Genomic DNA, 26,498 nt, shown 5'->3' with positions numbered 1-26,498 from the left:
TCTTTCACATGGAAAGTTTCCTCAGGCTCCAGTATGGACGTCTCTCCCCGCCCTCAGTGTTTCCAGAAAGCGAAAAGGCTAAATCTTTTCTTCTGTCACTGCCGTGCTGCTCTGGGCCCTGTCCCCTTTCTGGAAGCTTCCCAGAGCCCACATCCTGGCCCCACCTGACTTCGGACAGAGAGAAGGGCCCAGGCAGCCCATGCTTCCTCCTCCCTGCTCAGTCCCCTCAAAAGGAAGCATCCAGAAGCATCCAGAGCCCCTGAGAAGTGTGGCTCTTTTCTCTCTCTCATGGGGTGCATGTTTGTGTCCCCTGAGAACTCACCTGTTGGAGCCATCACCCCCAATGTGATGGCATTGGAAGGTGGTATCTTTGGGAGGTGATTAGGTTTAGATGAGGTTGTGAGGATGGGGTCCCCAAGATGGGGTGAGTGTCCTTATACGAAGACAGAGACCAGAGCTGTCTCTCTCCACCGTGTGAGTGCACAGCGAGATGGTGGCCGCCTACAGGCCAGGAAGCTGCCCTCACCAAGAACCAAATCCACCGGCACTTCACTCTTAGACTTCCAGCCTCAAGAACTGGGAGAACATCAGTGTGCATTGTTTAAGCCTCACAGCCTGTGATATTTTGTTATAGCAGCCTGGGCTGACTGAGACAGTCTCACTGCTTTTTTCTCAAACAATTTCTATGGGGAATTTCTGATGAATGTAGGTCTCCACTGTATTACACGAGGATTAAGGTGAGGTAATGTAAGTCAAATGCCAGTAATATAAGCAAATTGTAAGCCCTACATGACCAGGGTTCTGAATCACCCATTTAGTGCTCGTCAAAAGATTGGTAGTGTTGCCTAACCGGAGCAGCTACGAGAATAGTCTGTTTCCCAGTAGAAATCTGCCTCTCTTGGGTGAGGTGGATCCTCGCTTGGTGCCAGTCTTGTAGGATGTGGAGTGGAAAGATTCACTTCCTTATGTCCAGGCCCTGAGTGGCAGATCACTCCCATTCTCTGTTTCCCTTTGAGCACTAGGTCTTTATCAAATGATTTCTACAGGATTTGCTCCTTCTCACATACTGTGCAAATTACCAGGTGCTACAGACTGAATGTCTTTGTCCTTCCCAAAATGCATATGTTGAATCCTAATTCCCAGTGTGATGGTGTTAGGAGGTGGGGCTTTTGGGAGGTGATGAGGTCATGAGGGTGAAGCCCTAATAAATGAGATTAGTGCCCTTATAAAAGAGACCCCAGAGAGCTCCCTCACCCCTTTTGACATAAGAGGACAGACTAAAACATCAGGCAGTGCTTGCTTATCCAGCTGCTCCCTGTATGGTCCTGCAGCTGCATTCAAATAAATAACAGATTGGAAAATAAAAAACAAGAAGAAAAGAAGCACCGTGAAAACGGCTGGCCAGCTGATGGGCTGCATGGATAGGTGTGCAGACCATCATGGGCCCAGCTTGGGTTCTTTTCCCAAAATTCACCCAGTGCCTGGACAAACACATTTGTTCACGTCTATTTCATCTGTTCACCAGTCTCTGGACCCCAGGGATGAGTGCCATTTCCTGTGATCTGGTCTACTCACCTCCTGCCACAGACTGGGTGAAGAGGCAGCCTGGGATTTACCTAGTCGGTCTCTCTCCATAGATATTCCTATTTTTTCTTCACTGTAAATTATGGTTATAAAATGCCCTTCTTAACCTCATTTAATGTTTTTTGCCCTGAAATCAACCCTGAGTAATAATAAGTTTGTGATCCCTGATTTCTTTATGTTTGCATATTCCTGGTATATCTTTTCCATTCTTGTATTTTCAAACTGTCAGAATCACTCTATTTTATGCATTTTCTTGTATACAGCATACAGTTGTGTTATGGTTTGTGCTCCAGTCTGAAGTTGCATTTTTTTAAGTAGGTAAGTTTGACGCATTTACGTTTATTCCCATAAGATGTGTGGTCTTAGTTCTGTCATGTTGTTTTGTGATGGTTTCTGTTTTGCAACTTTTTCAAATATGAGTAATTTTGTTTGATTTGCTGTAGTTGTGTGCCTGTGTTTTGAAAATTTGAAAGGTTTATATTTTAGTTCTGGGTTAATGATAATTAGAATGTTACATGATGGCCTTAACCATCTATTTCTTTAGATTGTCTACTGACTCCCTATGATATTTCTCTCTTTTGTCCCTTTTCCTCCCTTTTCTTTATCACCAGATTTTAGTTAATTATATTCTTTCTTCATATGTTCCTTTGTACTAAGATGTAAATTTAAATGCTGACTATTTGATTTATTAGCTTGAAATGTTTTTACCCTCAAATATTTTACTGAACCAAACTTGGGTCCACTTGCCCACGTGCAGTAAAGCCAATGTACTGTACCAAGTTGTGGTGAAGGAAAGTACAGCATTTACTGCAGGGCACCAAGCAAGGAGAACTAGCAGCTCATGCTCAAAAGACCCGAATTCTCTGATGGCTTTCAGGGAAGGGGTTTTAAAGATAGTGTGAGGGAGGGGGCTGCAGGGTACCTGATCAGCTTGTGCACAATTCTCGGATTGGTTGGAATCAGGGGGAAGTTTCCAGCATTATCAACCTTCCGGTTTCAAGGTCTAAGTGCTTGCAGTCAGAAGTTTCCATCTGGTGGAGGTCTGCTTCCTGTAAAAACAACTTAGGAATGTGTGTCAGACCTTTTTCTTTCGGGGAACTGGGAGTTGGTGATTCCGCTCTGTGGCGGATTTACAGTCTAAATTGTTACCTGTTTTCTGACCCAATAGCTATTCTTTATTTCTACATCTTCACATTCCTAATCATTATCTCTTGAGCCAGCCTTCTGAGACTCAGGGGAGCCTGGGAGACTAAAGCAAAAGCCTTTTACTTCAAAGGACAGGGACACAGGGGTTGTATATGGTTTCAAATATAGATGTGAAAATCATATTCACACGGAATCCCATTTTCTCTTTTCTCCCAACTTTTGTCATATCATTCTTAAATTGTGAGGCTTTATAACATGTACGTCTTTCTTGTAACCCTAACTTCATATCCATGGTTTCCTTAGTCCTACACTTAATTCAGCGCTCCTGGCCGTTTCTTCTGCAGCCGTTTCCCCATTCATCTCTCCTACTGTGATTTATCTTCAGCTTTGTGCACACTGATGAATGGTTCTGAAGTGGACCTTTGCAGCCCTGCACCAGTCCTCCTCCTTCCCATCTGCGGTCATTGCTAGGCTTCCCCGATTCTGAAATGTCGCAACCTTGCGCCACCGCGACACCTTTTGGCGGTAGAGAAGGACGCGGGCGTAGGGGCGGTGCGGGCGCGGGGGCCGTGCAGGCGCGGTCCTCCGGCAGGCAGGGGGCGCGCAAGAGCGAGCCGTCCTCGGCGCAGGAGCAACGCGCCTCTCTCCCGGCCGCACACGCCGTGACTCCGCGCCGCCGCGCGCCCCGCGGGCTCTGCGTAGGGGTTGGCGCCGGAGAGGTCCGGCCGTCGGGGGCTGAAGCCGAGCGCCCAGCCCGCCGAGTCCGCGGCGCCTCGGCCCCTGTGCGCCGCCGCGGCCCGGGAGCGTCGGCCGGGCGGGCCGGGTAAGTGGCGCCCTGGGCGGGCCGGAAGGGTGGGTGGGCAGGCGGGGACCGGGGCGGGTGCGCCTCCCCGTGTGGCGCTGGACGCGACGCCGCGGCTTTAGGCCGCGCCGTTAGAGGCTGGTGTCCCGGGCCGTCCCCGAGCCGCCGGTGTCTTCGCATCAGGCGGCCCGGCCCCGGCCGACCCTCCGTGTCTCCCTTCGCGCCTCGCCGCTCCTTTATTTGCCTCGGGTCGCCGGGCCTTCGCATTCCTAGTCTTCCATTCTTCTTTCCCGTCTGTCTGTCCACATCTCTTCTGGACCCGAGGGCGGCTTTTCCTCCCCACCGTCGGTAGTGTTTTGGGAAAAGTTGCTGGGCCTCTGGATCCCGTAGGCATGCCTGGGTCACCTGTGCCCGGGGTTGCAAAGGAAGGAAGCCTGTTCCTTCTTAGGCTGCAGAACGGGGAATCAGGTGTGGACTTCTCTCAGGGACGGGGGTTTATCTGGACGGGTGGAGGAAGACGTGACTACGGCACTACCTCGGTCCTTGTCCTTTTAAAGCGGTATTTTAGCTTCGATGTCCAATCACCCAGCTTTTTTTTTTGAGCATCTCTTTTCGCCCAGACCATGTGTTAGTAACAGCGTATGCAAGATGCATAAGAATCTGTCCCCACGCTCTGTGAGTTTAGTTTCCGGGGAAACGAGCATAAAAAGCCACGCCTGGGTTGATCCGATTGACCGGAGTGGGGTCTGGAAAGCCTTCCAAAAAGGAGTGAGGCTTGAAACTGAGTCTTCGGGGTGTTTTGTTAGATGTGCAAGATGAGGGAAATGTTTCCTGCAGAGGAAAGAAATAAATGTAAAGGTACCAGAAGTGAGGCACCTTAGTGCATTCTGGAAACTGCAGGAAAGGCAGAGGTGTGAAGAGGGGTAGTCAGGTCAGATCAAGAAGGTTCTTTGAGAAGTCAGTAAAGGAGAAACATGGGAGGCACTTACTGCTAGAGGCAGGCAGATGGGTGGAAAGTAGGATATTCTGGATCAGGGCAAAATTCTGCACATTTTCATGTAGGTGAGGACTGTGTGTCCCTGCAACAGGTGGAGTTTTTAAAGGCTGCTACTCAGTTTCCACAATTTTATGGGGTAAATGCCACAGACGTTTTGACTATAGTAAGGATATTTAGGGAATATGGGGTATTACATTAGTAACTTAAACTGAGAGTGTTTTATTTTTAGAACTTTATTAAGAAGTGTGCTGTCTGCTGTACAGTTTACAGTAGAGAGTAGGTTGTGAGTTAGAAATATAACAAGGTGTCACAGAGGTGTTGGCCTTCTGAGCTGTTCTGATCGTGGAGTTCTGTGACGGATAAAGAGAGCCTTTATGGAAAATAGGAATCTGGAGAATTGTGCATTCCCAAAAGTAACTTTATAAAGTGGAAAGCATGGAATTAATGAGAATGGGGTTCAGGTTGCTGCTCACCCCTGGGCCCGGGAGATCACTTGGGTGGAATGGGATGGGGGCCATGAGGATTGAGTGTGGTTTCTTGTCCAGATCCTGTCTCTTGTTTTGGGTGGTGAATTCACTGGTCCTTGTAGCATTATAGTAATTAATTGAAGCAGGCCATAGAAGTGTGTCATTGCTGTGGTTAATCCGCTTCTGTGAATTTGAAGATCAGTGAGAAGGAGAAAAGTGAAGAAAGCTCTTCTGCATTTACTGGGATGCGGAGATCTGATTTATAAGCTCCGAGTTAAAGAAAACTAGCAGATGCTGGTGAGATGACATCAGTTTCTAATATTTGAAGTGTGTTTCCGAAGGTTTTGAGACCAGAAACAAGGAACTTTTAAGGAACATGAGAGTTTGCTGCACAATGACTTCCAAAGCTTGCAGAGCGAGGTGAATCAGGTGGAATTGTCAACAGCCAGCTTCAGTGTAGATTGGAGTCGGAGGAAGTGTGGTCTTGTGAAACCTCACCAGCAGCGATGACATTGTTAAGTACTGGGTTCTTAGCCAGAAGGACTCTGCTGGAGGTAGAGAGCCTCTGCGCTGCTTGATTTTGTAACCGTGAAATTGGGAAAATGTTTGCATCGGTTTACTCTTTTGGCAGGGATATGTCCAGCAGCCTGTTACCTCACACCCCCTCCCCCACTGCTGCTTCTCCCCGCCCTTTTACCTATTCTTTTTTTTCTTTTTTTAAAAAAATTTTTATTGTGATAAAATATACATAACATAATATAATATACATAAAAATTTGCCATTTTTAAGCGCATGGTACCATTGTGCGACTATTACCACCATCTACCTCCAGAACCTTTTGCCTGCTCTTTACTTTCTCGTGGGGCCTGTGGGCATTGTGTAGTTTCACTGCTGATTCACATGGCCAAATAGAATTTACTTAATTATTAATATTTCAAAACTGTTTATTAAATGCCTTCTCTGTGCCAGAAATTGGAGCTGCAGAAGTGAATAAGCTGGTCTTTTCCCTTCAGAGTTCAGTGGGCATTTGGGTACTCTGTTTCCATGGCACCAGTGTTATTTGTAAATACTTTTTAAAATGAATTTCTCAAATTTCTTATTAAGTGATATTGGGAAAATTAAAGTGGAGTTAGATTTGCAAACAAATTTTGATAATTTAGCTTTATGATTTCCCAGAATGTGTTGTTTATATTTGTTTCCCAGAATGTGTCAGTCTTACCTTGCTTTTATAAGATTAAAGAAAGATAAAACAAATGAACCCATAGTTGTTTACTAGGCTTTGGTTTGGTGACCAATTGAATGCAGAGGTCTCAAAAAATTAAACTAGGTTAGATGAAAGATGCATGGTCATTTCTGAAGTAGTGTTTTGAGAACCACATCACAGTTGACCCCTGAGCAACATAGGGGTCAGGGACACCCACCCTCTGCTCAGTCGATAATCCAAATACAACTGTACAGTTGGCCCTCTGTATCCACGGTTCCACATCCGTGGATTCAACCAACCACGGATTGTGTGGCACTGTAGTATTTACTATGGAAAAAAAGCCGCATGTAAGTGGACTTGTGCAGTTCAAACCTGCGTCATTCACGGGCCCACTGTACTAAGCTGGACACTCAACGTTGTTTTCCTTTGCTGTTGCTCTGAGTTTTTCAGGTTAAACTGAAACTTTAAAGATGTGTTATCTAGAGAAGAAGGATAAGTTTTGAATACGAGGTAGGCTGGGAGAAAAGCGCATGACAGCCTCTAAAGCTTTTTGGTGCAGTTGTCTTCCACAGTCATTGTGGGCAAGGAATTTCTGAAGCCATGGCCTGGGAGGGGGTTGCAAATGGAGTGTTAACTCTGCAGTCGGCCTAACTGCCTGTTCAGCTCTGGGGTGGACATTGGTCTTAGTCCGGGGGTAGAGCAGTGACCTCCACAGACTGATGTAGGTTTTCGTGGAGTTTACACTGACTGTGGATTAAAATTGTAGGTTCTGAAGTGGACCCCGGGAGCATGCCCTACAAAACTTTGGAGACATGGTCAGATTTCAGCCATACTTAGTTAGGAAATGGAAGTCATTAATTTTCCTCCATTTAGCCTCAGTGACTTGAACTTGTCTCAAGCTTAACATGACAAGGTGTTGCCAAGTTCACTTTGTCTGGCACTGAAGACAGTGAGCATTTCCCGGTGGGATGTGCTCTCTAGGAAATTCTCTGCCCATGCTGCCGTCACCTGAGCCGGTGAGTCGTCACAGGAGCCTTGAGGAGGAGAAAGTATAGGCATTCCTTGAGTTTTTTAGGTGACTCATTGGAGCAATCAGCCACCAGTACCCTGGGCTCTGCTTTTATTCACCCTGCTTCTGTGCTGCTTTGGGGCCTTTCATTTAGAAATCAAAACAGAGCTTTCAGGTAGTCTGCGGTTCAGATATTAAGAAGGGAAGACACTGTGGAAGGCGACTGCAGTTGACCGGGGCTGATTTCTGCTCAGGACCAGAACAGCTATACTGAGGGAGGGAGGCGGCATCCACCCTCACCCCCGCCCCAAGCACAGTGGAACCCAGTCGGCCAAGGTGTTGGGGTCTTAGAATCCATGCACAGAAGGGTGGAGAAATGAGCAGACAGACCGAAGTTTTGCCCGGGGTCAGACGTGACCCGGGGGGAAATTAAGTATTTCCCTTCCCGTCTATGTCACCTTCTCTTCCTGAGACTCAGACGCAGGCAAAACAGGATTTGTATAACACAGTTTCAGTGGCAAAATGCTGTCTGAGCCTGGGAACTGACAGACTTTTGGAATGTGTCCATATGTTAGAAACTACCCATGTTAAGCATTTCTTTGCAGTTTAGGGATTTTAATCAAATTTTTTTTCCTCTTTCCATCTGTGAGAAAGAGATTGATTTCTTATTTTGAGAAGTGAGCCATTTTGTGGGTTTCAGAACGTTGAGGTGTTTTAAAGGTGGCAGTAAGGATTTACCAGCATGAACTGTGGAGTTCTCCTGACTGCGTTTTAGATGGGTCTTCCCACTGTAACCTGGGGCAGGTGTCTCTGGAAGTCCCCATTTCCCTCCTGGACTGCTCTTGGTGTGTGATAAGGCTTTTAGTAAGTGGTAACTCTTGGTTTTGTTGTTGTCATCCTCTTGGGTTGCTCTGTTCTGCCAGGGATAGTGTATATTGATGTAGATTGATGTAGATTGTTGATTCTGTGTTTGTAATCCGTGTCATTAAAAATTACAGATTTCTACTTGGTGGGATATGAGGAAACCTGGTTATTAATAAGATCTAACCTTCCACCTTCCTGTCACATCTGTGAGGTCATTTCTGGGTTTTCCCCCATAATTAGGGGGCATATATTACAGTTTTTTCTTTATAAAAGGATAATGGCCCATCACCACCAAAAAAAAAAACGGTAGTTAATTGTGCTAAATCAGCCTTGTAATAGGTGTTTTTGTAAGGCTTCTACTTTTTGCTGTTGACACAAAATAGAGTTTTTTAAAAATTGAATATATGTAATTAATAATGCCCTGAATGTAGAACTTCCATCTTATCTCATTCTATAGAACAGAAGGATTTCATTTGTGAATTATTTGACCACATGATCTTATATATAGGAAAATTCATTCTAGAGGTTTATTTTAAAAATAGTACATGGATGTAGCTTTATTGTGTCAGGGTGCTGACTGGTGATATCAGGCATCTTGGCTTCTGTCACTGAATGTTACTGGACCAGGTGATCTCTTCAGATACCTCTTACCTCTGAAGTTCCATGATACTGCATTATTTTAACATGGGAAGCTTGGAACTCTTCACTACATTTTTGCATTCTTTAACCCCTACTCCTCTTGCCTTTCAGCATTAAACTGAGAAGATGTCCCTGTACGACGACCTGGGAGTGGAGACCAGTGACTCAAAAACGGAAGGCTGGTCCAAAAACTTCAAACTTCTGCAGTCTCAGCTCCAGGTGAAGAAGGCAGCTCTCACTCAGGCAAAGGTAAGAGAAGCTAAGCCCAGCTTGAGAGCAGAGGTGTACCGGCAGGTGCCTCTTAAGGATTAAGAGTAACCTGCTCCTCTGCCTCTTTGTTGAATATGTAGGGTTTGTTGAATATGTAGGGTTCAATTTGTAAGGGGAGAGGCTGGGGTGGGGGAGGGAGAGGAATAGGTGTTGAAGGTCATTTCGCTTCTCCTGGGAATAGAACTGTTTCAGGGAATCAGAATGAGGAAAAGCATACTCTTGGTTTCCAGCAATGATGCTGGTTGTCAAACTTCAGTATGCAGGTTGTCAATCTTGGTTGTCCAAGATTGAGAATTTGGTTAAAAGGCTATATAACACCCAATACTCTGGTAAACCCTGATTCTGGGTTGGGGCCTGGGGAGTCTGCATTTTTAGGGAGCAGTCCTGCTGTTTGTTGTAGGTGGTTTGGAAGTGGCACTTTGAGAACGAAGCTCTGCGGTATTGACTGAGCTGTGATGATGTGTGTGTTACTGAAGGCTGGGGTTGGTTGTGAACGTATCAGGGTTTGTAGTCTGGGGTAATTGTTTTTGTTTCTGTTGTGTAGTGTTGGGCGTTGGCAACATCCTTGAAATCATTCACCAGGTAAAACATTAAAAAAAAAAAAACGTAATTGTCTACTGGATATTTGATATTAAAATGTTCCTATCAAATACGTTTAGGAATGAGAATGGTATTATGGTTTGCTTGTTGTTTTAGAACATGATTCCCCAGTGGAGGCTGTATCCCCTCCAGATGGGGCAAATATTGGTTCTAAGGGGTGAAAAAAATCCTGCTCTTCTTATGTATAAAGGCCAGATAAACACAGAATACATAAACAGGTGTGTAGTGTATCTGTGGTATTAAAATTTCATAGGTGGAGAAGAAAATGTATTAAAAGGTTCCTTGAAGGAGGAGGCAATAATGAAAAAAGAAGTTGAGAAGAACTGTTTTAGAGGTACATATTTCCCAGTAAGATGAAATATTTACTGATAAGATGATATATCATTTCTGGGATTTACTTTAGAATACTCCAGTCTTTGGCAGGGGAGGCAGGGATACATGAAACAAGATTTGCCACGAGTTGGTAGTTGTTGAAGCCAGGTTAAAGAGACATGAGTTCATTAATCATTCTCCTTAATGTTTGAAAATTCACACAATAAATTTTTTTAAAGTTGGAATTATTTTTTTTCCTTCACTACATACATCATTAATATTAAAGTGTTTACATTTGATTTCTCAGTATTATAAAAGGTTTTTAGGATTAGGATACCCACAGGTAGAGAAAACACTGTCTTAAAATTTAAATTGGTTTTGTCAGTTCTGTTGATTAGAGTTTTTGTCTTTTTCATATATCATTACCAGATTTAAATTTTGTATGCCAGTACTATTTCTTTTTAAAGAGATAGAATTCCGTCTTTTTAAAACAAACTTTCATCCCACATTAAAAGATTAACAAAACAAGTCTTTTTTTTTTTTTTTTAAATTAATTTATTTTTGGCTGTGTTGGGTCTTCCTTGATGCACGTGGGCTTTCTCTAGTTGTGGCGAGCGGGGGCTTCTCTTTGTTATGGTGCGCGGGCTTCTCATTGCAGTGGCTTCTCTTGTTGCGGAGCATGGGCTCTAGGCGTGTGAGCTTCAGTAGTTGTGGCACACGGGCTCAGTAGTTGTGGCTCGTGGGCTCTAGAGCGCAGGCTCAGTAGTTGTGGCGCACAGGTTTAGTTGCTCCGCGGCATGTGGGATCTTCCCAGACCAGGGCTCGAACCCGTGTCCCCTGCATTGGCAGGCGGATTCTTAACCACTGTGCCACCAGGGAAGCCCAAGTCTTGTTTTTTTGTTTTAATTTTTTTTTAAGTTGGTCTAATTTTTTAAATCTTCGTTTCTCGTAACTTTTGCTTTGGACATAAGATGTATAAATAAGGTTTTACATTCTAATGATAATGCTATTTCATATATTCTATTCTTGAAGGCCTCAGTCTTCTCTTTTGTAAAGTGACTGACTCCTAGGAACAATTCTCATACTTAATAACATAAACTCAGTTAGACTATAAGTGGACATAATTAGTGGGCAGTCTCGGTTCAATGGAAGATAAAATAGAAAAGCAGAAGTCGAAATATACTAGAGATATACAGGTTAGGTATACTCATCCACAAGTGTATGCCTAAGATATAAAAACATACCCATTCCTTGTGAAAGATCCACACTAGCTGAAATGTAATGCGGAGAATCTAATGTAGAGCTTTCTTCTTATATTATTTCATATGCAAATTTAAATAAAAGCGACCAAGCTTTCTGTAAAGCTTTTACAAAAATGGAGGAAATTTGTGTTGTAAAAAAAAGGGCTAAAGAAACTAGTATATGGCTATTGTAATAACTGAATTAAAAGACTGTTAAGATTGTTTTTCTCATATCTGAAAGGTTTGTTGCAGAGTCCAAAAAAAGCTTTGTTACAAACAGTATGAATTTTAATTTGAAGCCTCAGTACACTTTTCTTATATTTTGATGATTTTAGAGCCAGAGGACAAAACAAAGTACGGTCCTTGCCCCAGTAATCGACTTGAAGCGAGGTGGCTCTTCAGACGAGCGGCAGATCGTGGACACCCCACCGCACGTGGCGGCGGGCCTCAAGGTACACTCCCCACCCCCAGCTGGGTGGGCCTCCTGCTTTCCACAGGCTGCGCTTTACACATCACTCTGAACACACCTCCTCAGTAGGCCTTGCACTCTAGGCAGTATCATTTTCAATTTAATGTTTACTTCAGTTTTATCAAGTTTAAAACATTCATCTGTTTAAAACACAGTAGTTAATTATAGAAAAATCAGAAACTGGAGGTAGGCAAAAAGAAAAATAAATGACTTTGGTCCTACCCTCCAGAATTTAAAAACTTTGTATTTTGGAATAGCTTTCTATCCTTCACCTTCTCTACCTTCTGTTCTCTGATTTGCATTTCTCACTTAATATATTGTGAGTGGCCATCTGTGTCAAAAAGTCTAGGACCATATGATCATTTTATTGACTTCACAGTATTCCCCTGTGTGGGTTTGCTGTGAAGCTCTTGGGGTTTCTTGACCAGAGGAAGTGGTCCTGCTCCTGCAAGGCTGATAGTCTGTCCAGAGGGAAAGGCACCCCACAGTGGAAATTTTCTGAGGATTCTTAGTCATTCAACATTTTTTCCCACAAATTCTTTGCCTAATTTTTTCTTGCTACATCTAATGAAAAACTGGTTGGTCATCTTCTGTTATTGTATATTGGCTCTAGAACCTATAATATCACCCCCAAATTTAATCAGTAAGCATTTTCCTTCTTGCTGCATAGCCAATTTTTAATTGTAAAGCATTCCCATCAGGTGAATATGTATGGTGATTTACACACCTATTTCCTAACTGTAGAACCAGTAAACCTCTAGTGAACACCTCTGCAGAGTGCTTTCTATGCATTTAAAATTATTTTCTTAGGATAGATTTCCTGAGGTGACATTAGGAGATCAGTCACTTTTATGGGCAATTTATTTAGCGCCAGCTTGTTTCCGGCAGAGTTGTATCAGTAAATAGTATCGCTTGTAACATGTGAGCGTTTGGGTTTTTCCTACCCTCCCTAGCATTGGGTATTAACATTCAGGCTTTTAAAATCAAGCAAGCTGCTTTATTCTTTATAGCATTTAGAGAAGGATGGCTCATTGTTGAACTTAAGCAGGGTTTATACAGTAAAAGTTGTTTGCTGTCAAATATTGAAATGACAAAAAATTAACCTTCATGCTGACAGTCTGGTCTCCGAGTTAGAAACTTTGTGATGGCAGTGTTCTGTAAATCGAGGGACTCATTGTTAGCTTCTCCTATCTTACTAATAACTGAAAGGAAATGTCGTTCATGTGCTTTTGTGGGGTTTTTTTTTGCGGTACGCGGCCTCTCACTGTTGTGGCCTCTCCCGTTGCGGAGCACAGGCTCAGCGGCCATGGCTCACGGGCCCAGCCGCTACGCGGCATGTGGGATCTTCCCGGACCGGGACACGAACCCATGTCCCCTGCATCGGCAGGCAGACTCAACCACTGCGCCACCAGGGAAGCCCGCTTTTGTGTTTCTAAAATGTCTTTTATGTGAACACAAATGAATAACTGCCCTTTGGGAGCCCTGCCTTAAATAGATTTTTGTAAGATTTCCAGTGATAGGGCCTGGGAGGTGATTACAGTTACTTTTCTAATTTCTTTTATTCGTCAAATCAAAGTGTTTTTTGTTTTAGGTGTAAGGAAACCATGAAGTGTTTGTTTTATGATGAAAAAACATCAAACTGCACAGTGTAATCCAGGAATTGTTGGATTTAGATCCATTGATGATGAGCATAAGCTCTCTTTATCATGCCAGTTTTGTGTTCATGTATAAAGTACCTTTTACAAGCAACCTTCCTGCCTTTGGCAGTGCTGGGCATGCTCCTCCTGAAAGAGGTGCAGAGTGGACGCTCGGGGACACTGACCTGAGCTCATTTGGGGGATCTGCGGAGACCAGGGAAGGCATCTTACTTTTACAGACAATAAGGAGGCATCATGCTAGGAAAACTAACAGAAGAAAGTATGGAGGTTTAGGAACGTGAGACCACGCAGTAGGTCAGGGCTTACGAGAACCATGGAGATCAAGACCACGAGCCTAGGGCAAAGCCCCCTTCTCATTGTGTGTTTCTAGTTGACTGTGTGCTGTCTGCCTTTGGTTTTTCCGATTTCTTTGTTAAGGCTACTACCTCTTTTTCTCTCAAAGAGTAGCCCCAGTTTCTAAATGTACAGAAGAGAAATGCAAAATGTTGTCATCTGAACCTGACTTAGTGGACCTTAAAAAATGAATGATAATGTGAAGGCAGTTACCTCCACCTGTGCAGACTCAGGCCTGAGATGCAGATGACTGGGGAGGGTGTGAATTCCAGAGGATTCCACAAAGCCCAAGAGGATGCCTTTTACTTTTTATTTTTTTTAATTTTAATATGTCATGTCTCCATGTAATCAGAATCTATTCTAATAAATGACTATAAGAATGTGTTATTCATGAGTTGTTTCGTATTTTAAGTTTTCAGATATATATATATATATATATATATATAAGTATTCTGTGTTTGCTATAAATAATCAAATTTATTGCGTGAAATTTTAGGTGGGGGCAGCTTGTTTAAGACTTCCAGGAAAGTGCTGTAGGGTGTATGGAATTAGTACTAAACTGAGAGGTGAAATGCCTTGTCATGTTCTGCTGCTAGGTGTGTGGCCGCGTCAAGTCCCTGAACCTCCTCGGGCATCTGCTCCCTCATCTGTAAAGCAGAGGCAGACAGGTGGTCTTCAGGGCCCCTCCTAGCCCTCGTATTTTTTGACCTTAATTCTGTGAATAAAATTCCAGGACAGAGGATGATACTTACTTTGGCATTTTTCCCTTCCTCAGGACCCGGTTCCCAGTGGGTTTTCTGCAGGAGAAGTTTTGATCCCCCTAGCTGATGAATATGATCCCATGTTTCCTAACGATTATGAGAAAGTAGTGAAGCGCCAAAGAGAGGAGCGACAGAGACAGCGGGAGCTGGAAAGACAGAAGGAAATAGAAGAGAGAGAAAAGTAAGGCCTTGCGCGGATGTGGAAGTGCTCTACGTTTGAAATGGTCGTTCAGATGTTGGTGAATGAACTTTAGTGCTGTCTGTAAGGCTGAGTGGGTTTCCTGGTTGGTCTGAGCAGTTGTCAGGAGGAGTCAGGTTGTTGTTAACAATGTGTGGTCGTTACATCCCAGCACGAAAACAAACTCCAGAGCAAATTTCATATACAGTTGCAGAAGAGTATACGTTTTGGGTGAGTTCTTGGAGAAATGACTTACAAAGTGATGTTGAATAATAGGGTTTTTTCCTATGCTGTGACTCTGCTAGCGTCATAACTGCTTAAAGTATTTAAAATGTTATTCTTAACTTTTGCTGTTTTTGAGCCAGATGGAGTTTTTAAAAACTCATATACATCTTTTATGTTTTTTGAAAGTATGGGCAACAAGGATTTATTTGCATTTCTTCTTTTAAAAATACTGAGTATTGTTAAATATTTATATAAAATATTAATATATTATTATTAATTGAATCACTTCATGAAGTGAAAGCATGTTCTAGAGAATCAAAATTATTTAATTAACTATTGCCTATTGTTGATATGCTTTAAAATTGAAAGAGGTAAATATCAAGGAAACTTTTTTCTTGCTGTTTATATTCATATACCTCTTAAATTTGTTCGGTTTATCTTCTGGATTTTTCTCACTTCTCATACTTTTGCTACTTTAGTCTTTAACCAGTTTGCATGCCCCACCGCCCCCCCCCCCAAAAAAAAGTCAAGGTGACGTCCTTGAGTTCACATCTCTGAATTGGTTCATCTGTGGTGAACATTTATTTCCTCTTATCACAGGAGGCGTAAAGACAGACATGAAGCTAGTGGGTTTTCCAGGCGACCAGATCCAGATTCTGATGAAGATGAAGATTATGAGCGAGAGAGGAGGAAGAGAAGTAAGGCATGAACACAGATACTATGTTTCAAACATGGTGCAGTTCCACCGTTTCATATTCAATTTCATAAATGGTTCATCTGACACTGATTTGGGTAATTTTCTCTCCAGAATCTCAGCAACCCACATGTTCATGACAGTGTAAATTTACATTGTTTTCACATATAGTCTTTCAGACATTTACTTGTTGGACACTTGGAGCATAACTTAAAATACATGCCCACTCTCGTCTTTACCCTCAGCACAGTCGGACCAACCTGTTCTCTGTATCCAGCTACATTTCCGTTAAGAACAGCACTGAATGGAGGAGAGTCAAGGCACTCATTTCCAGAACCTTTGCCACTAACACGCATGACTGAGCTTCCCTGGACGCTGGTTTCTTTCAGTGTCGTACGGGGAGCAGGGAGACAAGCATTTGAACTAGGTGCTTCGTAAGACCTCTTCCATCTCTAAGAGGTCTCTAAGAGCAGCATTGTAGTTGTGTCAGAGCCAAATTCTTAGTGATCACTAGATAGCTAAGCAGTGTTCATTCTTGAGAGAATGGAATGCTATTTATCTAGCTCCATCATGTTTGATTGCTGGGATTTCCTGGATTTAGTTCACCACTTTGGTTGACAGATTGAGATTTAAATGAGAAATTGAAATCTTCCTGTCTCCTAGATACCAGGCACTGTTCTAAGCACTCTGATGGATTACCTCCTTTACACCACACAACTTTGTACCACAGAACTCAGATAACTGTGATAATCCTTGTTATAGTGGACTGGTGGGAATAGCGTTGTGTATGAAACGGGTCCATTGTGCATCTAACCAAGATCTTTCTTTACCTGAAAACCTCATTGCGATGTGGTCACCTTTACCATGAGACCTAAGAAGAATGTTATCATGAAGCTGGAGTGTATTTCCACATACATGAACTCTGTGTTATGACCAGCAGTTTGGCAAGCTTGGTCTTCCCAGTGTACAGCCAAGGCTTTTCAGGGCTTAGGTTAAACTTTAAAATACTAAATGAGTTGGAAAGGAGTGGGTCTGTACTAATTTAGAATTCTTACTCTTTCAATGCAGATATGAGTTACACAGATTTATAGAATACTTACTGCACAACAACAAAGAACCAAGCTCATAGATACAGAAAACAGATTGGTGGTTACCAGAGGCAGGGGTTGTGGGGAGCTGGGAGAAATGGGTGAAGAGGGTCAAAAGGTACAAACTTCCAGTTACAAAATGAATCATGAGATTGTAATGTACAGCATGGTCACTATGTTAATAATACAAATAATTGCAGAGTTTTGGATTGTTTTACATAATGTTTATTGTTTTAGGCCATTACATTTTGGGGATAAAATAATTGCATATTTGAAAGTTGGCTAAGAGAGTAGATCCTAAAAGTTCTCAAAACAAGAAAAAATTTTTGTAACTATGTGGTGACAGATGTTAACTAGACTTTTTGTTGTGATCGTCTCACAATATATACAAATACCAAATCATTATGTTGTACACCTGAAACCAATATATTACATGTCAATTATACCTCAACTGAAAAAAGGCTTACTGCGTGCTGAGCACTATCAGACACTGCATTGTTTTTCTGCGGAGGAATAGAGTTAGCATTTGAGTGTGCTCTGTGTGTCAGGCATTATGTTAACATTTCAGATTCATTATCTTCCTAATCAGCAAATGCCTGATTTATTAACTTGTTTTAGAATCCAGTACATAGGTTGAATATTTCTTGGTTTCATCTTTCCAACTTACAAATCAGCTACCCTTTTTTGTGAGGTGTGCCTTCTATACTGAGGACTATTTTTTTTTTTTGGAACATTAGCAGGAACGATATAATCTAATATTAGGGAAGTAATGGTGTTAATATCCGTTATGTGTACTGCTGTTAACATATTGGTGGTCATATTTTAACATGATTAGTAGCAAATTTTCAGTAAACAACCTGAATTTTGTATACTAAACTCATTGGAGCTGATCTTTTCAGAATCAGTTAATAATCACTTAGGTCTTAGTGGCAAGGTGAAAAATGATAATAGGTATGTCAAAAGACATGGAAGTTTTATTAAGGCTCATATTTCTCCGTAAGTATTTTTTCTAGTCTAGGCCTGTTAATCATTATGCTTATACACTGGCTTTGGGGGATTTCTTTTGTGAAACATTGTGTGCTGGTGCAGCATGGTTTTGTAATTGGTCTCTTTACATTGTATCGATTTTTGGGGAGTGTTTCATTGATGATGAGGTTATAATACATATGTTAGCACTTCTCCCTAGTGAAAAATTCCTTATGTTCTCTGCTCATGCTTTCCCTCTGGTTGTCTGAAAGAAAATGGAGTCTACTTTGGTTTGTTCGTGCCCACCATTCTCTGTCCAGGAAACATGAGCAGGAATGGTGACAACACAAAACAGATTGTAACCAGAAGTACTGACACTTCCAAATAGGTGTTCAGTCCCAGTGGTCTGCATCCTGGAAAGAAGGGTGCTGTCTTGTGGGGGATGCTCTGGCCTCACAGGGAGCTGGGTTTCATTCTGTCCCTGCCTGTTCACTCTCCCGCGATCATTTTCTCATCTGGAAAATGGAAGCAGTGATAACCTTCTTCTGTATTTTTGATCCTGGATTCAGATACTGAAGTCTTCAGATGTTAGTGGGAGGGATGGAGTAGCATCCCTTCCTGCTTCTTTCTTTGGAGGGTGGTGTGATGTGACAGGTGGCCTGTGTCACATTCCTGAGGATCCGGCATCTGAAATGCTTTCCCTCCTTTAATTGGTGGAATTTCTGTTTTCTGCAGGTATGGGCGGAGCTGCCATCGCACCACCCACTTCTCTTGTAGAGAAAGACAAAGAGTGTACGTACCTGTTTCTTCCCCTCTCTGTTCAGATACACATCTTTAACCCAGTTGTGGGAAGTCTTAGCTGGAATCAGCCAGGTGTCCTGAGTGCAGGGAAATGGCTGGAAACCCGTCCTTGCTCTAACCCTCAGCCAAGTGCTCTCTTCCACCCCCTTAAGTTTAATACCAGGCTCTGAGGCGGGGTTTTTCTCTTGTGAGATGCTTTTTTTGTTTGTTTTTAAAAATAATTCATTTTGTCTTCTCCAACATTTCGTTATTTGGAGTTAGGTAAAAAACAGTAGCTGAGATTTTGTGCTCAGTGGTCTAGGGGCTGTTAAATTTGTGACCCTCCACAAGGTGGCAGCACCTTCCTGAGTTAGGTCAGTGCACAGGTTGTGTGCGTTTACTCAGATTGCCCAGTCTTCTCCCAGTGATCTGTTCTAGAATTTGGGGTTGGAGTTGGACTTTGAGGAGTCATGAAGCTCATCTTCCTGCCCTCTGGGTTGGACCATACCTAAACTACCCCAAGAACATATAGTCATCCCTCGTGCTTTTTTTTTTTTTTTTTTTTTTCGGTACGCGGGCCTCTCACTATTGTGGCCTCTCCCGCTGCGGAGCACAGGCTCCGGACGCGTAGGCTCAGCGGCCATGGCTCACGGGCCCAGCCGCTCTGCGGCATGTGGGATCTTCCCGGACCGGGGCACGAACCCGTGTCCCCTGCATTGGCAGGCGGACTCTCAACTACCGCGCCACCAGGGAAGCCCCCCTCGTGCTTTTTAATACCTGTTGCACCATGAATGGTACCTTTTTATAAAGAAGGTAATTAAAAAATTGTTAAATACCTTTTGTGTGAAAATACCTGACGAACCATAAACCCCAGTTGAAACCAGTCTCTGGGAGTGGGGCCCAGGCATCTGGATCAACAAGCTTCCTTGTTGATTCTAAGGTGTAGCTAGGGTTACAGATCACTGAACTGGCATATGGTCCCTAATCTCAAAGACCTTTATCGTCTGCCAGGGTAATAAGATCGTAAGATGAGCGTCTTAAGACAGGTACACAGGATGCTATGGGAGTCAAAAGAGGGGTTGATCATATCTCCTGGAACATACGGAAGGTCCAAGTGCAGTTCAGAATTGTTTTGTCACAGTTTGGTAAACCTATTTTATTTTCATCCAACAGTACCCCGAGACTTTCCTTATGAAGAGGATTCAAGACCTCGCTCACAGTCTTCCAAAGCTGCTATCCCTCCCCCAGTGTACGAGGAACAAGACAGACCCAGATCCCCGACTGGCCCCGGCAACTCCTTCCTTGCCAACATGGGGTAATGGTCCGGGTGCTCTCACCTCGGCAGGTGCAGGGAGGGCGGGGCCGAATGGGAGGCACTGTCAGCCCTTCCAGGAGGTGCAGCATGTTTTGGGATGGGGCCTTTTTTGGGTTTATGGGGAGATGCTCAGTGCGCTCAGTCACACAGCCTCCTTCTTGAGGATCAGGGTTCAAGTCACATGGAGGGTATCCCAGCATGACACTGTTATGTTTCGTACAAATCATAAAGCTTTCTAATGGAAATTTTGAAAGATTTAGATGCTGAACATTATATTCTCTAGTTAGGAATAGTTTGTGATCATTATATTTGTTTTCATAACATTTGCAAATAGGTCATATGAATTAGAGCTGACTTACGCTATGTCCAAAAGATGAATGGCATCTTTTTTTTTGATAAAATGACCTTTGCTTTAAGGTCATGGTTCTATACCTTTGGTCTAAAAACTCTCAGTCGTTCTAACTATAATTAGAAATTTGTTGGTGTATGAAAATCAGTTTTAAGGTTGACTTTCAGGTGGGGCTTGTGGGTTTTAAGTCTCACTGGATTTGGCATGCGTTTTGGTTAAAAGAGTGTTTTATGTTGTTTACTCTGTTCCTCTCGTGCTCTGAGGGGTTGTCAGGTGAAGCAGTGTTGCACTAAGGCCTTCTTTGTTCTGTGTCCTCTAGAAGGACTGCCTCTGGTGGCAATGCTGTGATTGTAGTAGTGACACTGGTCTGCCCTCGCCTGTGTGCACGTGCTTTGATCCTTAGCGTCCTCGGAGCTGGGCTAGTCAGAGTTGGAGGAGGTGGGTCCTCCACCATAGGGTTTGCACACTGCAGGAGGATTTGGAGTTTCTCATCTTGTGTCCGTCTTCTAGATCTGTGCTGCTCTCTGTGGTAGCTACTAGCCACACGTGGCTGTTAAATTAATTGAAAGTGAATAGAATTTAACATGTATTTCTTTAGTCACACTAGTCTCAAGTGCTCACCAGGCTAACAGCCACTGTACTGGGCAGTGCAGATGGAGAACATTTCCCTCACTGCAGAAAGCCTGCCCTAGAGTGTATGCTAGAGGGGGACAGACATGAAGCCATTGGGGTGGTTTTGTTTGTTTTTTTCTTCTAATGAAAAAATTGACCTTTTGCTGGTAAGAATTGACTTTTTGCTGAATCCCCTTTAAACAGGAATTAAATCTTTACCTAAGGAAGATACAGTGTAGTACAGTTCATCAGTTTTCAGTCTTTTTAGCCCTAGAACAGCTTGTTCAAATGAAATACTTAAGGAAATTACATACATGAAATACCGTAGGTACAGTTCTGGTTGAAGCAGCGTTTTGTGATTTAAGCCCTAAGTAGCAGTGGTCAGTAGGGGGCACCCTTGAGACCCATGAGGCTCCTCACGGTGCAGTTTGAAAACTGTCATGGGATTAGAGGAAGAGCAGTGGACTGAGAATCCGGAGTGGTGGATTACACTTTCAATCCTACCATTAACTCCTACAGAAACAATTCTCACGTGGTGTCTTGCTTTGCTTTCAGTTAGCCTTAAGCTCGTCAGCCCATCTGGGCCTCAGTTTCTTCATTTCTAGCTCTGAAATAGATGGTCCCTAAGTGTCCTTTCACGTATGAAGTCAGTCATTGGAAACTCTGCTGTACTATTTAGAAAAATGCAATCATCTTCATTATGTGAAACCATACTTATTTTTTGACAGGCTCACTTTAAAATAAACTGGTTATGAGCCCTGTAGCAGAGCAGATACTGGAGCACACAGGAAGTCTAGTGTTTTCTAACAGGCCCTGGGGAAATCTCACTAGGGGAACTAGTGTTCCCCTCATCTCAGGGGTAATCTCAGGATGCCCAGGCTTTCAGCGTTCACTTTTTATCTTTCTCCTGAACATTTCACGGCTTCCATCTCATGGCCTGTTGGTGATTATATGTGACCTCATCGAAGCCCTTGTGCAATTTACACTTTCTCTTTCCAGAAGGAGATTACTGTGACGTAAAATCCAATTATGCTGTAGCTGATGACGTTGAGTGCAAGTACCTTTCCCTTTTTCCTCCCCACAGTGGCACAGTAGCACATAAAATCATGCAGAAGTACGGCTTCCGGGAAGGCCAGGGCCTCGGGAAGCACGAGCAGGGCTTGAGCACAGCGCTGTCAGTGGAGAAGACCAGCAAGCGGGGAGGCAAGATCATCGTGGGCGACGCCACTGAGAAAGGTGGGCCTCCCCTTGAGCGGGGCCCTGGGGGTGAGCAGGGTGGAGGCAGGCCATCCTGATTGTGATGCATTCCAGCTCTGCGTTGTGGAAACTGAATCCTGAGGCCTGTTTTTACAAATAGTTCAGAACACGCAGACAGATAGGAACGCCCATGGAAGAAAAAGAAGACAAGAGACTTTGGCAGAAATGAATAGGACTCCAGAAAATCATGTCATGCCTGCTTCTACTAGCAGAGAGCCTTGTTACAATTGATAAAACCATGATTATGTTTTTATAGCAAGACAGAGCCATACACAATATATCGGTGATTCTGTCTGCTACATCTCCATCCTGTAAGGTTCTCTGCTCTTTTTTCTGCCCTTTCATCCTAATTTTCTTACTGACTGATCGCTCTGTGAGACTAATGTTATTTTGCAGTCTACTGGTAGGTGATGCCTACTTGGTGTTTAATTTTCATATGATTGTTAGAGTCTGTTCTGTAGTGAGGGCGTATTGGAATGAGTCAGACATGACTTAGCATTTTAAGTGGAACTGAGTGGTTTTGAGTCAGCTTAGCTGAACACCTTTTCCTAAAGAAGGGAGAGAACTTTTCTGGGAGCCCTGTTGACGCACAGCTTTAGGAAGCAGCAGTGAGCCTCACAGGCTAGAACCAAAAACCAACAGTCACCCGGCTTTGTGGGAGTGTCTGAAATTGGTCAGCTAGGAGCTGGCTAGTTAACTGCTTGTTACACTGGGCTGGGGACCTTCGGCCACTGCCTGAGCCAAGACTCACCTCTGAGGGTTGTGATCACTGTGCCCTGTGAGCCCTTTAGGAAGAGAGCTGAGCAAAAATGCAGGTAATTGGGGATATTAAAAAGTTCTAGAAATTATGGTAAAAATTATACCAAAGCAAAGTGATGCTTTCAGCCAGATAAGGCTGCATTTTTGATGAGAGACTGTGTGGATGCTTGTAGATGGCTCTAGGACATAGATAGTGGGAATTGCTATTGAAATTAAATTATTCATTGTAACTTGGATTCAGTGCTGTAACATGTCTATGTCTGATAATGTTTTCTTACAGATGCAGCCAAGAAGTCGGATTCAAATCCATTAACTGAAATACTTAAGTGTCCTACTAAAGTGGTCCTACTAAGGGTAAGACGCAGAAGGAGGAAACCTGTTTGCTCCCTTTGAATTGTGTCACTCCACCTTGACCTGTCCCTGCACGCTTGCAGCTCCCCCCGATGACAGAACAGTTAAAGAAAACTGAAAATGACACTTTTGGATAGACTCCATATAAGACTGATTTTTAGATTCCTTTTTCACTAATGCTTCTTCGCTAAACACAATATTTAAGACTACAGTGAGTAATTACTTTAAAATATTTGAAATTGTTAGAAGTTCAACTTGGTTTATATATTTTGATGCTTGCACAGTTGCTCTTATAACTCTTTATGAAGCTTAATATATACTTTTATATATTTTTTAATACCAACTTTGGGGTATTTCAGGGATGAAGATTTTCTTCGTGTCATTTGGGATTAGGAACGTTTGCCATCATGGAAAAAAGTTATTTATACATCTCTTTTACATATTTGTAAATTATACTTCACAGTGGAATTTATGTATTTATTTTTGTTTATAGAACATGGTTGGTGCAGGAGAGGTAGATGAAGACTTGGAAGTTGAAACCAAGGAAGAGTGTGAAAAATATGGCAAAGTTGGAAAATGTGTGATATTTGAAGTAAGAGGGGTTTCTTTTGATGTTTATAAACCCAAGTTATAATTGATAGACTACAAAACATTTTCTATAGAGACAGAGTGTGCTATAAGTAACATATTGTCATACTATAGAAGGTGACAGATGTTGGTTAGTTACACTGCTTTTACTCAGTTATTACAATTTCAAACATAAACACAAGAAGGACTTCAAATTTTATTTGGTGAAGAAACATTTCATTTTGTGACTGAGGTTTAGACTTGATGACACTGTGTTCAGTAGTTTAGTGACTTGGACGTGCCTCTGGTCTCATTCATTCGGCAGGTGTTTTCTTAGTGCCTCCCACATACCCAGTACTGCATTGAGAGCCTTGTGGGTGGGGAAACACATTCTGTGCTCTTGGTGATAACGTTCAGTTGAAGAAACCACAAAACAAACACGTGAAATTAGAGAACATTCAGTTGCTAGACTCTGTAATGTTGACTTATAAGTACAGGAGGTGAGAGAAGGATTAGATCCACACAAAATAGTTAGAGGAGGCTTTGTGAACAGTATCAGATGTGAGCGAAACTTTGGAATGAGTGGGTAGGAGAGAACGGGTGTTCAGACTAGGGTCACGGCTTCTGGGAGACCGAGGAGGGCTGCAAAATGGAGTGGTTGGGCGTGGTGGGGGTTAGCAGGAGCCGCACTTGTACAGTGGCAGTGGGGCTATGGAAGCGGGGCCTAGAAAGCTCCACCAAGGAGCTTGGCCTCGTATGAAAGACGGTTATAACGCATACGGGTCTTTTTGCCTTAATTTCTGCTCACTTCAGCTTCTCCTCCATATCATGTTGCTGTCTGTTGACTGCATAATTATTTGTTTATGTGTCAGATGGCATAGGACCTCCAAAGGTCCTGCCTGGCTGTGTGTTCCAGCACTTAACACAAGACCTGTCATAAACGGACCTTCAGCAGATTTTGATGATGAATGAGTTATACTTATTTCCTTGGTATTTGACCATTGCTTATCTGTATATGATGATAGTTGGAATACTTACTCTGTTAAAAATCATTTGTGGGAGAAAACTCACATTCAGTGATATCTCCGATGATATCTTTACTTACTATACTTTCATTTCTTTTCCAGATTCCTGGTGCCCCTGATGATGAAGCAGTACGAATATTTTTAGAATTTGAGAGGGTTGAATCGGCAATTAAAGGTAAGTTGTACAGCTAACTATAAAGAATTAAAAAGTTGAATTTGTGATCTTAATCTTTGTAATTAAAACATGTTCTTGTAATGTCTGATGGAATACCTGCCTTAACTGACTGTCTTTTTGTTTGCCTTTTAGCTGTTGTTGATCTGAATGGGAGGTATTTTGGTGGACGGGTGGTCAAAGCATGTTTCTACAATTTGGATAAATTCAGGGTCTTGGATTTGGCAGAACAAGTGTGATTGTAAGAACTAGAGCCTGAGTCATCTCCAAGGATCCTTCAACGAGCCACAGACTGAGCAGAGGAGAGCAAGGCAACAGGCAGCCTGCATGGCTGTGGGTACAGAGACTCTGGAAGGACTTCTAAGATATATGTTGACTGATCCCTTTTTTATTTTGTGGTTTTTTAATATAGTATAAAAATCCTTTAAAAAAAACAAACAAAAAAACGATCTGTGTGCCTCTCTGGTTGTTTCTCTTTTTTATTACCACTTCTGAGGTGATTACATTTTTTGCTAGGATTTCATGATAATTCTCAAGTGCTTCGGTGATACGGCATTTCTTGCACTAAAAAAATCTAGAAAGTTTTGGGATATGGGGTTGTGTTACCCTTTGCTTTTCTTTCTTTTTTTTTTTTTTGATTCATTTTAATAAAACCTGCAAGTTACTAAACTGTAGCTTCATAAATTCTATAATAAAGTATCATCTTGGCAGTCTGCCAAAGGTGAAAATTTCTGCTTTCTCTAACAGAGAAATTCTTCTTATTGACTCCAGTCGTAGAAAAAACTCTTTATGACCTAAACTAAGGTTGAAGAATTGTGAGCCTACCATGACCTGTTGGGATGAATCATTTTCGGTTAAGCTAAGTCAGACTATAGATTATGTGATGGATTTAGGGGTATTTGGGTATAGAAATCATGAATATAGCCTTTGTTTTCAGATATTCAAGCCTAGTCTTTAGCGTAGATCAGAAGTGACCGGTTAATTCAGAACCTCGCAGGTACATTGTAAATGTGTGCCCGATTATGTTTTGGAAATGGTGGTTCCCTGGGGTCACATTTCTACTGGCAAAATTTGCAGTAGTGTTAGTTCTCATACATAATTTTAAAATGTATAAAATTCAGCCACATCAGTTACTTAAACTGTGCTGGCGATTAATATAATTACGGAATTGTGAAAAATTGTATCATTGAAGTGCAGTGGTGTATGTGGCTCAAACATTTAGCAGGGCCCAAAACAAAACAGGTAAAAATGTTTGGCACTACGGTTCATTGGCCAGAGCAGGAAGTGTTTCCAGAATATACTTGTGCCTGTGTTCTGTTCCTTGCTTGCCCAAATGTTGCATGTGACTTACCTGAAGCGGCAGCTGCGGGACGTACGCCTGTGTTGTCTCTTTAGGTCTTTATGACATGAGAGCGTCTTGTGACCCTGCGGGGGAGGAAAGTACTCAGCATTTCTTTGCATCCATGGACTTGGTTTGGAGACATAAGGAATATTCTGACCCTTTTTAAAAAAGGATTTTCTCATGTTTTTATTTAACATAAATAAAAGAATAACATTTTCTCTTTTGTGGTATTATTTTACTGAGTAAAAGTGAATTAAGACTGCTTTTGAAATAAAAGTGCACATACCCTGAAATAAACTTGGGTTAAAGAATATAAGGTAAAAGAATTACATAATTGGACAGAATTTTGTAGGATGTGAGAATCAACAGCCAGCCTGAAACTAGAACAGGTCTACCTGCGGACTTAGCTCCGGAATACCAGTGATGGCGCCTGGCTTGGGCTTACCAGTACCTAAATGTGCT

General features: G+C 42.6%; 1 protein-coding gene across 1 annotated transcript; it reads left to right on the top strand.

Annotated features, from left to right (window-relative positions):
* The first annotated feature begins 3,412 nt into the window (after positions 1–3,412).
* On the top strand, positions 3,413–26,254 carry RBM17 (RNA binding motif protein 17). Its single transcript, XM_032623888.1, has 12 exons — positions 3,413–3,553; positions 8,824–8,961; positions 11,471–11,587; positions 14,371–14,537; positions 15,360–15,457; positions 18,243–18,299; positions 19,461–19,602; positions 21,648–21,799; positions 22,860–22,933; positions 23,424–23,522; positions 24,625–24,697; positions 24,830–26,254. Exons 2-12 carry the CDS (start codon positions 8,839–8,841, stop codon positions 24,931–24,933), a joined length of 1,206 nt encoding a protein of 401 aa, XP_032479779.1. The 5' UTR covers positions 3,413–3,553; positions 8,824–8,838; the 3' UTR covers positions 24,934–26,254.
* The last annotated feature ends 244 nt before the right edge of the window (positions 26,255–26,498 follow it).

Source organism: Phocoena sinus, chromosome 2, assembly GCF_008692025.1.
Source record: "Phocoena sinus isolate mPhoSin1 chromosome 2, mPhoSin1.pri, whole genome shotgun sequence".
Classification (NCBI taxonomy): Eukaryota; Metazoa; Chordata; class Mammalia; order Artiodactyla; family Phocoenidae; genus Phocoena; species Phocoena sinus.
This window is presented reverse-complemented; position numbering and strand designations above follow the sequence as displayed.